The sequence below is a fragment of the Quercus robur genome, chromosome 7 (genome assembly GCF_932294415.1).
Source record: "Quercus robur chromosome 7, dhQueRobu3.1, whole genome shotgun sequence".
Taxonomy (NCBI): Eukaryota; Viridiplantae; Streptophyta; class Magnoliopsida; order Fagales; family Fagaceae; genus Quercus; species Quercus robur.
Genome location: NC_065540.1, coordinates 7,973,800 through 7,991,060, shown reverse-complemented (window position 1 = coordinate 7,991,060; position 17,261 = coordinate 7,973,800). Strand labels below are relative to the sequence as shown.

The 17,261-nt window shown below is 34.9% G+C and overlaps 2 protein-coding genes and 1 non-coding gene across 5 annotated transcripts; 2 read left to right on the top strand and 1 right to left on the bottom strand.

Annotated features, from left to right (window-relative positions):
• The first annotated feature begins 308 nt into the window (after positions 1-308).
• On the top strand, positions 309-8,842 carry LOC126692032 (pyruvate kinase 1, cytosolic). Of its 2 annotated transcripts, XM_050387438.1 has the most exons (17): positions 309-520; positions 623-719; positions 806-903; positions 1,500-1,655; positions 2,272-2,349; positions 2,521-2,652; positions 2,766-2,846; positions 2,972-3,043; positions 3,164-3,253; positions 3,869-4,013; positions 4,343-4,431; positions 6,087-6,182; positions 6,317-6,384; positions 6,637-6,736; positions 7,147-7,197; positions 7,501-7,560; positions 8,471-8,842. In XM_050387438.1, exons 1-17 carry the CDS (start codon positions 452-454, stop codon positions 8,621-8,623), a joined length of 1,635 nt encoding a protein of 544 aa, XP_050243395.1. In that variant the 5' UTR covers positions 309-451; the 3' UTR covers positions 8,624-8,842. The 2 variants fall into 2 exon arrangements, with proteins under 2 accessions (XP_050243395.1, XP_050243396.1); XM_050387439.1 differs by lacking the exon at positions 7,147-7,197 and having other exon boundaries at positions 310-520.
• A 3,178-nt stretch (positions 8,843-12,020) lies between these two features.
• On the top strand, positions 12,021-12,093 carry TRNAR-UCU (transfer RNA arginine (anticodon UCU)). The gene has a single exon. It is a non-coding gene; the product is annotated as a tRNA-Arg (tRNA).
• A 388-nt stretch (positions 12,094-12,481) lies between these two features.
• LOC126692031 (uncharacterized) lies at positions 12,482-14,396 on the bottom strand. Of its 2 annotated transcripts, XM_050387437.1 has the most exons (2): positions 14,119-14,394; positions 12,482-13,998 (listed from the first exon to the last, which is right to left on the bottom strand). In XM_050387437.1, exon 2 carries the CDS (start codon positions 13,988-13,990, stop codon positions 12,548-12,550), a length of 1,443 nt encoding a protein of 480 aa, XP_050243394.1. In that variant the 5' UTR covers positions 13,991-13,998; positions 14,119-14,394; the 3' UTR covers positions 12,482-12,547. The 2 variants fall into 2 exon arrangements, with proteins under 2 accessions (XP_050243394.1, XP_050243393.1); XM_050387436.1 differs by having other exon boundaries at positions 12,482-14,396.
• Positions 14,397-17,261: the final 2,865 nt, after the last annotated feature.

Below are 17,261 nucleotides of genomic sequence, written 5' to 3'. Positions count from 1 at the left end.
CAATTTTATATTGACACGATACGCTTACACTTACACACTCAGCACGCGCGATGCTCAGGTGGTTGGCGGGGTCAATCTGGTTAGCTATGTCACGCCACGTGTTGTACCTAGAACTTTTTTATTCTCGCAATAAATCGAACATTTTGACGAAAAAAAAAAAAAGAATTTCCCCAAGGCAAGTAGAAAGGTCTCACAGAACCAGGTTTTTCTTTTTTCCAATACTTTCTAATCAAAAATAAAGGTAATTCACTCCGAGTGGGAAACCCACTATAGAAAAAAAACAAAGGCACTGTACAAGTACAAAAGCATATTCGGAAGGTTAAACAAAAACCCTTCTAAGCCAGCTCTATTTCAAGGACTTTTCACTTTCTGCCTCTCTCTCGCTCCGAAATATCTTTCTCTTCGTTTGATATTTGGTTTTGCTACAGAGAGCTATCGCCGATCATCGAAGATGCATTCGAGTCACTTGCTTCTCGAAGAGCCGATCAGAATGGCCTCGATTCTCGAACCATCCAAACCTGTAAGCAATCGTCGATCTTCGACTCCTTGTTCATTTCTTTAATCTAAAGCTTTTTTTCTACTCTCATTTGTTCGTGGATCTGAATTTGATTGAATTTTGCAGAGTTTCTTTCCTGCAATGACGAAGATTGTGGGGACTCTAGGTCCTAAATCTCGATCCCTGGAGGTCATTTCTGGTTGCCTCAAGGCTGGAATGTCAGGTACGAAAGCTTTGCTCGTTTTTTTCTTTTTTCTTCGTAAAAGCAGTTTGTTAGGTTTTGAATGTGTGTGTGCGTGTTTTTTGTAGTGGCTCGATTCGACTTTTCATGGGGAGACCCGGAGTATCATCAGGAGACTCTGGAGACTCTGAAGGCCGCTGTGAAGAATACCAAGAAGCTTTGCGCTGTATGTACTTTCTATATAACTCTCTGTTCTGTTTTTGGATGCTAAAAGCAAATGCATGCAAGCTCAGTATAAATTTATTATTATTGATTGTTTGTTTTAATATCTGATAGTTTATTTTGTCTTTGTTTGTTGGATTCTTATGCATATAGAGAGTTATATGTGGTTAATTAAACTCCGTCTGTGTCTGTGCTTAGTCGAATATATTAGATTGCTGAAGGTTGATGGCCAGCATAAAATACAAGTCAGAGCATAAATATTTTTGGGATTGCTGTTGTTATTGTTTTATGTGGTTCATTAAAAATTAAAATTAGGCACACAACTTTAATTCTTCTTGTTAAGTATTGATTTTGATTTTGGTTTATTGCTTGTACCGATAGTATAAAGTTGTGTGAATTGCTTTTGTAAAAAAAGAAAAAAAAGAAAAAAAGAAAAAAAAAAGGTTTTTCATTCTAGGATGCACAGACACTTCATTTGGGGTGCTGTATCATGTTATAAATTTTTCTTACCCTTAAAAGTTTGCTGCTATGACTTCATGTTTATATTAAACTAAAAAAAAAAAAAAATCCATAATAAGGGTACTATTCTTGGAATTTCAGGTTATGCTGGACACTGTGGGTGCTGAGATGCAAGTTGTTAATAAAAGTGAGAAAGCTATTTCACTTCAGGCTGATGCTTTTGTTGTATTAACACCACACCACGATCAAGAAGCCACCTCAGAGCTACTGCCCATCAATTTTGATGGGTTGTCAAAGGTTCGATAATATATTTCATATATTTACATCAGTATTCTTTTCGATACTGTAGTTGCAAAATACTGGCACAATGATTTTTAATCCTAGTAGAGAATCATCGCTTTGGAAATAGCGTTTTAGTAACCGTGCTTATGCCTGGACAAAAACCATATCAAATCCAGAGTTTTGGGTTTTCAGATGGATTGGGTGTTGGAGAACCTTTTATTTTACAGTTTTATATATTTAAGCCTCCAATGTGTTAAGGTGATTCATGGAATGATCCATCATTTTTGCATGTATAAATGAAATATTGTTAACTGTTTATTTAGAATTTTGGATGCTCTTCTTGTGTAAAGTGGGGCCTGAATTTTGGGTTCTAGATGCCATATGCGTGATACTGATTTACTTCTAATTAAATCATTGAGTTGTAATAATGAAGTAACATATGCGCATATAAAATAACCGTGGCTTTTCCTAAGACCTTGTTCTCTCTTCAACAAACTCAAAACCCTGGTGTTGGTGTTCATCTTTTAAAGAGATGCAGTCTATAATTACATGGTAATGTTGTCTCTTTGTAGTCACTCTTTGTTAGTAAAATCTTGAAAGACAAACTAAACCTTGAATTTGGCTATTGCAGGCAGTGAAGAAGGGAGACACCATTTTTGTTGGTCAATATCTGTTCACTGGAAGTGAAACTACTTCAGTTTGGCTGGAGGTAAGAAGAGACAGACAACCGTTACGGCTGATGTCAGTTGAATGGGTCTTTATGTTTCTTTCAGAATGTTGTTTTTCAATTTTCATTTACTATGTCCAAAGATTGGTCATAAACATGCTTGAAACTGATTTACTTGTGTGTGACTGATTTCATCTATCTGGAATTGAGCAGGTTTCTGAAGTGAAAGGGGAAGATGTAGTTTGTGTATGTAAGAACTCTGCAACACTGGCTGGGTCGTTGTTCACTTTGCACGCCTCTCAAGTTCATATTGAGCTGCCTACCCTCTCTGATAGAGACAAGGAGGTGAGTCTTGAACTTAAACCATTTATTGATTGATGAATGGGCTGCACTGCCATTATCTCTCTCTCATAAATTTTTGAAAGTGCTTTTTGTGATGTATCAATTACTCTTTTTAGGTTATAAGTACTTGGGGAGTTCAAAATAAAATTGACTTCCTCTCACTATCATATACCCGGCATGCAGAAGACGTTCGCCAGGCAAGTAGTTTTCCTTGAGATAGTATCTTTTACCGTGTCTTCCTCGAACTGATAATGTTTCTGAATATTCTAAATGTTTTGACTTTATATAACATCACTGACACTTTTTTTATGCTGAAATGCAGGCCCGAGAGTTTCTTTCTAAGTCGGGTGACCTCAGTCAGACTCAAATTTTTGCAAAGATTGAAAATGTAGAGGTGAGTTGCAGATGTTGTTAGCTCATGAGATTATCTCAGTTTGGCATATAACTTTATATTTTCATTTCAATAGCAGTATTAAGCTAATTGGTATGAATGCATTTATGTTTCTCCTGTTAGGGGTTAAACCATTTTGACGAGATCCTTCAAGAAGCAGATGGTATTATCCTTTCCCGTGGGAATTTGGGCATAGATCTCCCACCTGAGAAGGTAAGTGTCCTGACTTGGACAAAGGATTCATTTCTAGAGTATTAAGCTTTTGCACTTGTAATATGTGGTATTTAATAGATTTATAGATGTGCTTAATTCAGTTCTGGTCATACATAGACAAATTGCCTACATATATAGACAATAGTTCTTATATTACCTACGTCAATGTTATGAATTCTCATTAACATACTTTTCAATCTTACAATGTAGTAAAAGAAATATGTGGAGTTGCACTATTCTCTTTATCTAGTGATGTCTAAGATTTTGTTTTAGCTTATTGTTTAGTTTCCAAACCCTGATATTCTTTTCCCCTTTTTTGTTTTTATCTGTCAAAAATATCCAAAGGGTCTAATATGAAATCTCAAGATCTTTATAATGTTGGTACATATCAGTTATTATGTGACATATCTTGGTGCATGCAGCATACCATGTATCCTTTGATGTGCTCCCTATAACTTTAATATCAAAAGTTGAATATGTTTCGTGTTATAAATGCTAATTGGTTGTGTTGGCCATGGTAAAGATTTGATGCCTGTAATTGCTTTCTTTATCTTGATGTAATTTTTAGACTGCTACATGGAGCATGCCCCTAATCTATCTCTATGTACCTGGCAGGTGTTTTTATTTCAAAAAGCTGCCCTCTACAAGTGTAACATGGCTGGAAAGCCTGCAGTGCTTACTCGTGTTGTGGACAGTATGACTGACAACTTGCGACCAACTCGTGCAGAAGCTACTGATGTTGCTAATGCTGTGTTGGATGGTGAGTCACTATTTGATTCAACACTAGTTGCTTTAGAGACTCTTGAGGCCAAAGGCATGGATTTCATTGATATGTAATTGCATATTATATGTGATTGTGTTTGAGCTACTATCATGTTTGTTGAATTTAGGACAATTTTTGGTTCCTTACCCTCCTTTTAGTGTTTATGGTTTCTGTTTGACATTGTTTGCAAGTATGACATGCACATTTACCCCTTTTTTTACAAGTAATAATGATTTTATTGAAAAGAGACTACTCCATGATGAACATGAAGAATCAAAAGAATTACAAAGAATCAAAATCATTTACCCCTTTTCTAATGGATGCAGGAAGTGATGCAATTCTTTTGGGTGCTGAGACTCTACGTGGGTTGTACCCTGTTGAGACTATTTCCATCGTTGGTAAAATTTGTTCTGAGGTATGTCTTTTCTTGAAATTACTTATATTTTTGAATGTGAGCTTTAAACTTGCAAATTGAAACTGGAAGATTATAGAACTAGTAAGATCCAGAATGGTTGAGAATGATAGGGTCCAGATTAAACCGAAGTACCAAACCAGCCTTGCAACATCCCTGTGCACAAATATTATATAATTACAATATGTTTCTGTTGATAATGCTGAGGTGCTATTGCTTTAAATGTCAACAATTGTAATTTGTTGAAACTAGTACAATTTTGAGTTTATTGGAAGGTGGTGACTATTTCATTACATTCCCTATAATGGACTGGATTTATTTTTGGGTTTATACCATACATGATTTTTAGGATTCCAATCTGGATCATAGATCCTACATCTCTAAATTGATCCAGATCATAGCAAAGTCATATACAAAGTAAAATTGAGGTAGAATCTCAAGTTGGATCGTGGTATAGCGTAGGATTGGGATCCCAATCGGCAAGCCTGGATGATTCTCCCGCAAGGATTATTTATTTATTTATTTATTGTTAAGCATAGGTCAATACTCCAAAGCCTCTTTTAGCTCAAAATGAAAAGAGGAAAAAAAACAGCTGGGTTTTACATGAAAAGAAAATGGTCCTTGAGAGAGAGAGAGAGGCCTGGTTCACCTTGAAGCTGCTGGGTTTTCCATTCATTTTATGAAGTGAAATACAGCCAAAAAGAAAACCACAACAATGATACATGTATAACCGTGTATGGCATCAAGATAGAGAGGTTAATGGCGGAAGGTAAAACCATACTCCATTGTTATTTGAGAAAGAAGGGAGAAAGATACAGAAGGCTATTAAAGCTAACTCATTATTGTTTGTATCCTACTTTATTCTTTATTTGTCTAATTATTATGGGAAGTGTGTGTTGTCTGAGTGGCACACGTGGTGCTGATAAGAATAGAGATGGTTCTGTGTAGTGTGGCACACATGGTGGGTAGCTAATGTTTCTCACGAACTAATGAAGCTGTTAGTTGAAGCAAGTGGATGAGTTAGCATGACTTTGTCCTATTTAGCGTTAGAGCTTTATCTCTACTTTATAATGCCATTTTACATTCTCCCCCAAAGAATCAAAACCCCACTTCTTCTTCAATGGCACATGAAACTAAAATTAGAATTGTTTATACGTGATATATTTTCCTTCCCCTTCCCATGTCTACAAAGAGAATTTTAATTATTAGAGATATGGAGCATGAAAGTTGTATTATTTTAAATATATCCATTTTTCTTTAATGATTTTACTGATTATTTAGCATATGTCATTATTGTTGGTAATTTTCAATTTATTTATTTATTGTTATTATTTTTACGTAAAGTAGAATCTTACAATCCTCAATCTAATCCATGAGGACCTCTTACCGATCCTATGTAGGATCCCAATTCAAACAATTGTTCCCTCATTGCTAGGATTTTCTTTTGCCTCCAGTAATTGCCTTGTTTCAGATTAATGATGAGCACATTTTCTTGTAAACTTATTTTAGCAGATGAATTTTATTTTAATGTGTTAATTATTAAAAAAAAAGTTTAAAACGTTATCACAAAAATAATGTGTAATAATTCTTGTTTTATGTTCATACACCTTGTACAAGGATTTTCATGATTTCCCTCCCCTCTGATATTATCCTTGTAGGCAGAGAAGGTTTTCAACCAAGACCTTTATTTCAAGAAGACTGTAAAATATGTTGGAGAGCCGATGACCCACTTGGAATCTATTGCTTCCTCTGCGGTATTTACTTGTCAATGTTTCTGTTTCATTCATTAATGGATACTATGGATTTGATTATATATGTGTTGTAGTTCTTGTTGAAATCATTGCATTTTTAAATAGGATTTCTTATTGGGCAATATTTATTTTTCTAGGTTCGAGCTGCCATTAAGGTGAAGGCATCTGTTATTATTTGCTTCACTTCTTCAGGAAGAGCTGCAAGGTATTTTCTTCGTGGATGGTTAAATACAGATGTGTTCCTGTTGGTTACTATTGAAAATTGAATGATCTGCTCGTCCTTCCAATTATGAGTTTGCAAACCTCAGATATGGGCAGTTTTTTTTTGGGGTTTTTTTTTTTTTTTTTTTTTTTGGGGGGTGGGGGGTGTGGGGTTGTGCATTTATAGTATAATCAATATTGTAAATTCATGTGCGGCTTATCATTTTGACTCATGTCTAATTATATGTATGTGCAGATTGATTGCCAAGTATAGGCCAACAATGCCAGTTCTATCTGTTGTCATCCCCCGACTTAAGACAAATCAGCTAAAATGGAGCTTTACTGGAGCGTTTGAGGTATAGTGTTGATTCTGATTTATCTAGCGATCGTTTTCTGTAGTTATTTCTTTTGTTTGCTTTTACAATGCTTTTGATTTTTTTTTTTTAATTCTTTGCCTCTACTATGTCTTCTGTCTAATATCTGTGTTCTCCATGTTCAAATAGTTTCAGGAAGTATGAAGGGATAAATATTGTTGATTATCCTCTTATCCCTCCCACCCCCTTTCTCTCTATTTTTAAGGAGTTGCTTAGTATAATGTGTAGCATCTGATTATTAGCCCGAAAAATTACTAGTTCAATGGCCATATAGGTGGCAGAGTACCATATTGGAATTTTTATTTCTTATGCATTTTTTGATGTACGTGTTACCTTCCCCTTCTACTATTGGTTTTGAAGCTCAGGTTTATCATCTTTTTTTTCTTGTTCAGGACCAACCATGTAGTCTGTCGTATCATTTATGGGAAAGCTATCCCTCTAATGTAATATTCCTTTTATATAACCTTATTTAGTAGTCACTGGATTATTACACTGCAATTCTGTAATCTTATAATGACATAGTATGCCATAGTGTACTATCAATATTGCCTTGATTTACTGTAAAACTTGGATGTTGTCATCTATGGTTTTAACTCTTTGTTACTAAACTAATTTCCTGAAACACTGACTCTTCTCTGTTCTTGCTTTTTATGCTCTCTTAAATTATTGAAGTTTCATGGTCATTTACTTTGTACCTTCTCTTTATATCTTAGCCGATGATTTTAATTCTTTTTGGCAATTGGCAGGCAAGGCAATCACTTATAGTCAGAGGTCTCTTCCCCATGCTTGCTGATCCCAGACATCCTGTAAGTTTTCAATTTTTGTTAGTTTTTGTTTTCTGGTAAATGCTAAGAAAAACAAAACAAAAACTATCAATGAATATGGAAATGTGTTTGTTTTAATATGGTGAGGTCTCTTTCAGGATCAAATGATAATCTAGTCTTCGGTCAGTCCTTTATTTAAATGCTGATTCTTACTCTCTGGGAATAACTTTTTTATATCTGTTTATCATCCAAACAGACCTGAAATCAATGTTGATGACTTGATTATATTTGGTTGAGCCTAATGGTGTACCTTGGGCTGGTCATGGTACCTGCTTTCAAACCAAATTGATTTTTTTTTTCAGAGAGAGATTAGGGTATGGTTTGCAACTTTCTTCAGTATGAGTTCAGTTTTATGTCTAGTGAGGAGCAGTGAAGTCGGGTCTGGTCTGTATGTCCCTATTGCCAGTACTGTCATCTCCTCAGTGCTGCTGTTGCCCCTGCCTCCCTTGTAGGTGGATTTAGATATCTTGGCCAAGGACTTTGTTTTTAATGTACTGAATCTACTGATGATAAGTTCCGTGGTCACCCTAGCCTGACTGCAATCTGAGGTTACCCTGCAAGGAATGTAAAATTTGGTGGTCTGTTTTTTATGATGAGAAAATTTTGATTATCTTAGTGCTTCCTGGAATTAGTTACTTTACATGTTCAATATTGGTATATGGGTTTGGATCTGGAGCAAGAGTTGCATCTTTAATATGAGAGAAAAAAGTTTAAAAGGTTAAAAAAATTTCTGATCCAAGGGCTGAGATTAAAAGTTGAGTTTTTTAACATTTAATCTCAGCTCTTGAAAGACAATTGCATGGTATATAAACCACTTCTGCATTTTTTTTACACCCAATATGTTCCTGGCTACCTTGTTTTACATTGTTTAAATATTTGTTGAAAATCGCAGGCGGAGTCTACAAATGCAACAAATGAGTCAGTTCTAAAGGTTGCCCTTGATCATGGAAAGGTATCGGGTGTCATTAAATCACATGATCGAGTTGTTGTTTGCCAGAAAGTTGGGGATGCTTCTGTGGTCAAGATTATTGAACTTGAAGATTAATAAGCTTTTCTTACCCTCGGTTTGAGGTATACTTCCTCATAAATTTTTTTGAAGTGGTGGTGAACTGTGTTGCTGCCACCCATGAAGTAATTTTACCTCCAAGTTATGGAGTCTAGCTTGTGACTCAACATGTATTAAGAATATACGCACCCAGGCATTACTTTTGTTTTTCAAAAGTTATCAAAGTCAGCTACATCTCATGCTCCCCGCCTTTCTCTATATCAGTTTTCTTGGTAATGCACCATTAAAATTTATTTTCTGAAGCTATTACCTGAGATTACATGACTGCAGTTTAGGATATTTTTTCCAATTGGTGCTCACTGTAGTGTGTGGTCAGTACTGAATTAACCTTGGTTTGGTTGCATTCTGGTTCGACACGAGCAATGTAATTTTTGTGCAATTAATTTGGTTAAAACAAATTTTGGCTCATTTATGTTTTTGTTTTTAATGAATATTTATTCTATGTTTGGGAGTTCATAAAAGAATGTAGTTGAAACTTGAATGGATTGATTGAATGGAAAGGAATAAAAATATAGAATGTAAGGGCCTGTTTGGTAATGTTGTTCTAGTAATGTTGTTTGTATTTTTTGAAAATACATGTGAGTGAAAACGTGTGAAAATACATGTAATGTTGTTTAAATATTGAAAATTATTGTTTAAAATACGTTACCAAACAACTCCTAACTGTGATTTTTTTTACTTTTTGGAGAGTATAAATGGATGCTATAAAAATAATGAACGTAAGAAAATTAAAAAAAAAAAAAAAACTATTTTCTATTATTATAATATACTTCCAAATAGGTGAATCTCTCTCTCTCTCTCTCTTAGAAATACAAATCCACATCATTCCATCCCTTTCTCCCTCCCGACAAATTTTTAAATGTTCGTTTTACTTATCCAATAATCTAATCCTGTCCTGGTTAAAGAAAACGGCAACGGCTTGGTGTTTTATATTTATTCTTTATTTGTGTGAGAAGTGCTGGATGTTAAACAATAAGACGAGAGGATACGTGATCTGCGCTTATCCTATCTAGGAGAAACTAGGGCAAAAGTTTGGCTATAAATTTTGTTGTAGCCTAAGTTTGTAGTCTAAAGTTACAATTTTTATTAAAAAAAAATTAACATGATTATATATTTTGAAAATCTAACTACTGAATAAATTGAATTGCATATTCTTTATGTTGTTAACACATCAAATTTCATGTCATCAGATGTTATTTACTATTTTGTTCATAAACTTATTTTTATATGTATAATTTTATACTACAAAAACTTGAAATTTAAACATTTAACTGATGACATAGTTCTTGATTTTTGATTTTTTGGATATTTGACAAGTATGAAGAATATAAGAAGAAAATATAATCCAATGGTAGATTTGTTAAAATTCACATCCAATAAAAATATATTGAGCAAAATTGTAGTCAAATTTGTCATAGAAATTATTTCGTACATCCGTGTATTACATATCTCTCTCTCTCTCTCTCTCTCTCTCTCTCTCTCTCATATTTTGTGATTGAGTTTCCAATTATCAAACAACTTCGTTTGGTGTTGTGAAAAAATTGCATCGCGCATATATATATATATATATATATTTTTCTCTAAGATGGGGTAAAAAATATTAGCCATTATTTTTGCTTTGTCAAAAAATCTTTGCTTTCAGACCAAATGAAAACAACAGTCATTTGTCGACCCCAAAAGAACAAAGGCAAACTAGAACAACAAATGATTAATGAATTTTATCCCCTCTTATTTTCTATCTACAAATCTCGTTTAATTACAAATGGACTTAATTTAGATTCTATTAGTGCAATCTATAGAAATACCAGATCTCAGAAGTACAATATATTATTTCTAATAATATATTTGAAAGGATAATATCTATTACACTCAGAGCACCCGCATCAGATGTGGTAAATGTGCCAAATGCCAAATATTTGGCACATTTGCCACACCAAACACAAAAAACCCTCTTTATCAGATGTTCCAAATGCTATAATTCTTGCAACATGTTACAGTATCATCACATATTTGCCACTGTCTGGACAGATGTGGCAAATGCTTTTATTATTTTTTTATTCCTCATTCTCTCTCATCTCTCCATCAGTTTCACTCTCTCACCCCAATCCTCTCCTCTGAACCCTAACCCTCACTGCTCTTCCACGCCAATGTCGACTGGTTAAGGCAGTTGATGGGTCGCAGAGGATTTGGTTGAGGTAGTTAGGCTGGGTGTCGGCGGAGGTGGGTTTCGATTGAGCTGTAATTAGGTGTTAGCGGAGAAGGGTTTTTGATTAAAGGTGGGTTTTTTTTTTATTTTTTATTTTTAGTGGGTTTTCAATTGAAGGTGAGTTTTTGGTGGAAGGGTTTTGGGGCGGTTGAAGGTGAGTTTTTGGTGGAAGGGTTTTGGGGCGGTTGAAGGTGAGTTTTTGGTGGAAGGGTTTTTAGTTGAAGGTGAGTTTTTTTTTGTTGGGTTTTCGGTTGAAGGTGGGTTTTCGGTGGAAGGGGCTTTCGGCTGAAGGTGAGTTTTTGGTTGAATGGGTTTTCGTTTGAAGCTAGGTTTTCAGCTGAAGGTGGGGCTTTTGCTTTGGTTGTAGTATCAATGGGTGGTGGTGATGAAGGTTTTGGGTCAGTGATTGGTTGAGGCAGTTGATGGGTCGCGGAGGATTTGGCTGGATTTGTTTGGGTTGGGGTTTGGCTGGGATTTGTTTGGGTCGTGGAGGATTTGGCTAGGATTTGAATCATTTGATGGGTTGTTTGGGTTGGGGTTATGGTTGTTTGTTGTGGAATTTGGCTGGATTTGTTTGGGTGTTCTTTGAGTTGTGTTTTTGGTTGTGGAGGATGTGGTGGTGGCCGTTGGTTGTTGGTAGCAGTGTGGTGGCTATTGATTGTGTTTGATGAGTTGTAAATATTATTTTAATGTGCAGTAAATATTATTTTAATGTATAGAATTGAATGATAAAACATCTGATAAATGAGATGTTGTAAAATGATGTGGTAAAATAATAAAATAAGTCTTCGGTGTGGCAAAATGGCATAAATTATGTCACGGCTACTGTGGATGCTCTCATGCTTGTTAAACCACGCCACTTTTGCACATAAACTAATAACTTCAAGTTAAGATTTTATGATTTTCCTATTTGAAATAGAGGGATATGAAAGAATAATAGAAGGAAAATAAATTAAATAATACACTATACTACCCTTCTTTGGTCCTCCCATATATCCTTCATGAAAACAAAAATATATGGAATTCATTGTCCAGTTGTGCAACTTGGAAGTAGAAATGTAAGCACAAGGGATCAAAAGAACCGAAGAGGATATTCATTTTTTGAGTTGCGAAGAGGATATTCATAAAATAGATATGTATATTTTATAATATCATAGAAAGCAACCAGGAGCGCCCGTGGCCTAATGGATAAGGCGTCTGACTTCTAATCAGGCGATTGTGGGTTCGAGTCCCACCGGGCGTGCGCAACTCTTTTTGGTTTGTGGATACAAATCCGGCCATTGAAGAGCTCATTTTCATTGCTATAATATTTTTGGCTAATTTTCAACAACATTTTTTTTGGAAACAAATCCAGGCAACCCAATTGAAGAGCTCACTTTTGGCTAAATCCAGCTTTATTGCTATAATATTTTTGGCTTATTTTCAACATCATAATTTTTTGGAAACAAATCCGGGCAACCCAATGAAAAGGGCTCATTTTTGGCTAAATCCAGCTTGAAAAAGAGAGGGAATCTTTTTTTTTTTTTTCTTTTTCTTTGAGAAAGAGATTATAATTAAAAAGAAGGCAAGCAAGCCTGAATATATATACAGAGACTTACCAAAATTCACAACAAAATTTAAAAGATCCATAGTGAACAAGAACTAAACAGCCTTTATAACCATCTAAAACTATCTTGTAATTTGACCTATTATACAATTTAACCAGTAATAGAGGATGGATCACCCCTCTTATTAGAAGAATGCTGTTGCTGATGGTGGTGTTGGTGTTGAAGATCAAGTAACTCTATCTCTTTCTGTCGTACAAGTAACACCATTCTCTCATTCTCGAGCCTTCTCCTCTCATTTTCAAGCTTAGCTCTATCCATTTCCCTCTCCTTCTTGCTACTAAACTTTACCCACTTCAACCTTTGCTTCTCTAGCTCAAACGCTTGGCATTGGTACATCACTTGCTGCTCCTCCAATTGCATCAACCGGGTCCTCATCCATTGCTTCTTATCCCAAGGACTCTTAGCCCCGTCTTGAACCATACTCACCAATTCACATCTCAATTGTTGCATTAACTGAGCTGAACCATTACTAAACACTCCCTTCCTGGCCCTTTTACTCCTTGAAGAACATCTTTCTTCATTATCATCCTCATCTTCATGTAGTACCCCATGCCCACTATGACCCCTAGAACCACCTTGATCCTCTTCATCCTCGTCCTCATCTTCATCTTCATCAGAATCATCATCATCCTCATCATCTTCCTCATCCTCTTCACCACTCCCACCTTTCACCATCTTAGACCCTTCACTCAAATTAGCTCCCCCAACAGCATTCTCTGATGAATGAAAGCAACGTTGCTGTTGTGCTTGCTGGTTTTGAATATGTGAATTTGATGGCTCTGTCGCTACCTCTGCTGATTGATTTACAACCCCATGACCACAACTATTGTGATAAGCACACATTTCTCTAAAAAACAAGTGCTTAGAATTCAACAACTTACGAACCTCTTCCTTCATCTTAGGCGTCAAGTCCATTGTCTCCAACAAGCTCTGATTCTCCACCACCTTACAAGCTGTACCTTTCCCAAGAATATCATTCACTCTCTTATACCTCTTGTTCAAGTCATTGAACTTGTCCTCACATTGCTGCGGAGACACATAGAACCCCTTCTCCATCATAGCCCGAGAAACTGATTTCCACTTCCCTTTCTTTTGTAACAACCCGGAAGATTTCTTTTTCGCATTTTGATCAGTCCCTTCAGGCCCAGCTTCATCTCCTATATAATAAACAGCCATTATTAGAAGCCTCACCATGGTGTCTGTCCACTTCATTCTTTGCCAAGGTGAATTTTTTCTCTTAGCATCCCCTGAATTGCTGTCATCAGCACCAAACCCAGCTGGGTCTTCTTCATCACTGAGAGATATTGGTTGCTTGGCCTTTTGAGCAAATGGGAATTTCAAGGATTGCTGATGGGGATGGTGATCAGGGTCGTTATTGTGGGGATAGGAAAGCATTTGGGTGTGATGGTTAAGGTGGTGAGAGTTTTGAGTGTTTGTGGGGTTTTGTTGTTGTTGTTGTTGCTGCTGTTTTTGTTGCTGTTGATGAAGAGGCAGTTCTAGGCCTAGCATTCCAGAACCAATGTTTGAAAACATCCCACCACCTAAAACATTTGGTTCCATCAGAAACTAAAATTGGGTCTATTTGATGACAGAAAAAAACACAAAAATCCAGTCAAGAAGGAAAACAATTTGAAGAAAAAGTAACTAATAAAAAAACATACCCCAGGCAATTGAGTTGAGATAACTAGAACAAAATGTTACTGCCCAAAGCGCTAAAAGACGAGAGACTTGTACCGAATTGTCATATCACCAGGTTCTGAAACTGCACAGAAAGATGGTATTCTTTGGCAGATACAAAATACAAAGAGAGAATGGGGAGAGATGCATTAAATTGAGTTTGCGTGGTGGGATAGATAAGACGGAGATTGAGAGAGTATAAACAAAGAGCGGAGCAGCCGGTTTTGGATTGGGAGGTTTTGGTTGTGCTGACAGAAAACTGCCCATGGTTTTGCTTTCTCTCTCTCTCTCTCTCTCTCTCTGCTTTTTGTACGCAAAACCCACAGGATTTTTCCAAAACTAGGTAGCGGACTTAATAATACTGTGAAATTGTAATAGGCTTTACCCTATATATGGCATGGCACAATGACACGTTAATCTAAGGACACATTTTTTTTACTTTTTTTATTGCTGAATGTTAATCTAAGGACACTCGGTCAACATCCTTAGGAGTCAGTATATATATTTTTAAAGTAATTTACGAGGGTTTGGTAGAATAATTTGAGAATTGTTATTTAAGGTTTTTTGAAATATGTATAAGTGAAAAAGTGTATAATATTATTTAAAATGTGAAGATATGATTTCAAACTCAATCACCAAATAGATCCTACGGTTTATTTTCCCAAGACAAAATTTAGAGTTCGTAGGCATACCTTTAAAGTTTTCACAAAATTAAAGATTAATAGCTGTATTATTAATTTAATGTTTAAATTTTATTTTTTTACTATTTATAATTATAAATAGATAATAAATTTATGAATTGAACAGTAAGTAACATTTGATTGATTTAAAATTTGATATAGGAGTATTTGTTAAGAACATAAAAAAGTATACAATTCAATGATTAAAATTATAAAATATACAACCATAATAATTTTTTTTAGTGAAAGTTATAAGTTGTAATCATTAACTGCAATTAAATTTGTAGCCAAACTTTGTCCCATTTTTAATTTAGAGTTAATTTAATTTGTTGGTTTGATTTGAAAGGCCAACTGGCCAATTATTATGTATTTAGTCATCTTAGGATTTACTATTATTTTATTTTAATTGGAATTTTTGGAGGGTGCCATCAGTTAGATTCTTGGTCCCATAAGCCTCCTTTTTATGGCGGCCAAAGTATACAATACCTAAACATAAGACAGATGCGAATTCTTTTGATCCAACTGATACATCACCAAAATGCCTATGTTTGCCTGACAGCTAATTTTTTGGGTATTTATTTTTATTTTTAATTATATAAAATCTTTGGTTATTTTGTCTTCCTCCAAAAGTAACAAGTAATATCCTTTTCCTTCATTGACTTATTAACACATAAAAAAAATGAAATTAAAAAAAAAAATATCGTCACATCATATTATTAAGTCATTTTATTTTTTTATTTAATGTATACATATTCATGTGATATTAAGATCAATTGTCCAAATCATATAACAAATCTTAAATTTAAAAAAAAAAAAAAAAAAAAAAAAAAAAAATTCAAAATTATAATATAAACATGAAAAATAGGTATTTAAAGACACAATAAATATACGCTATAATATACATATTTTATGACTTAGGCTTTTGTTAATGGGTGTCAAAGTATAGGAACGAATCGAGAGGATCCTATATTGAAAAAAAAAGAAAAAAAAAAGAAGCTAAGAGCATTCTTATTTGGTAATGCCATTTTACCTCGCTAAAAAGTCATTTTATTTTAGCTAATCACTTTTACAACATACCATGCATCTCATTTATCATTTTACAATAATCACATTAAGATAATATAAAATAACTTTTTTGAATTAATTTTGAGATTAAATTCTATAAATGCAGTGTAAAACTCATGTTTTACCCTGTTAGTTTTAATATGTCATATCATCTTATCACATATTTAAAAATGAGCATAATGACATTCAATCAATTCTAATATCCATATATAAATTCAACCAAATTGAGAGTTTATTGAAATGTTATTATTATTATTTTTTTTTTTTTGAGAAAGAAGACTACTATTTTATTAAAAAAATTAGCCACGATCAGCAAAGAGTACATTATAAAGGTGTGGTGGAATATCCTCCACCCACACCGACAAACCTTTAACATGTCTAGCATGTTTAGCTAGGTTATGAGCTACTCTATTACCAATTCTACGAATATGGGTGAAAGTAATACATTTACTAGTAGTTAGAGTGGATTTTGCAGATTCAAGAAGATGGCCATAAGTTGTCAATGAGACTTCCGTGCTTTGGAGAGTGTTTATTACTGCTTCTGAATCCCCTTCGAGCATAAATTCCTTGATACCAAGTTCTTGTGCGAAGGTTATCGCTCTTGCACGAAGGTTATCGCTCTTGCAGCAGCCATGACTTCTACGATGTCAGGTGAAAACGGTAATGGAGCTTGCTCTGACAATGAAGCAATGGCATTTCCATGACTGTCGTGGACAACCACACCTAGACCAGCTTTGCCCAACTTCAGAAAAATGGCACCATCGAAATTCAATTTGGCACAATTTGTTGGAGGACTCCACTGAACCCGGTGTGAAGGTCTCGTGACTGCTACATTATTGATGAGAGATTGTTGGCTTTGTTGAAACGTTGCAAGAGCTTGCATGGCTTGTTGAAGGACTTGGGCTTTGGGGAAGATGTTGGAGCTTACTCGGAGTTGATTTCACCGGTGCCAAATCGTCCACATCACCATAGCCATGAGGTCCACATTCTTCCTTTTCTCATGTGTTATGTTGATCAGTTCAATGATGTTTGAAGCGCCAAGTTGGCTTCGGTCTTATTGAAATGTTATTAAGTGTGATATGAAGTATTAAATTTTAAGTAAAATTCTGATGTGACAATCTCTTATTGATCTCTTATTGGATAGTGAAAAATGTTTTATACCCCATCCGTATCAAATTTGGACCATAATTTTTTTATACACACAATGACATAATAAATATTTAATTAATAGATTAAGAAACCCATATAAAAAAATGATAGATTAACTTAAGTTCGGCACATCAAATCAACTTGAATTCATTGGATTTATACCAAATTTATGTCAGATTTGAACAGGGATGGAGCCAGAATTTGAAGTTAGGGGAGGGGCTTAATTGTTGGCT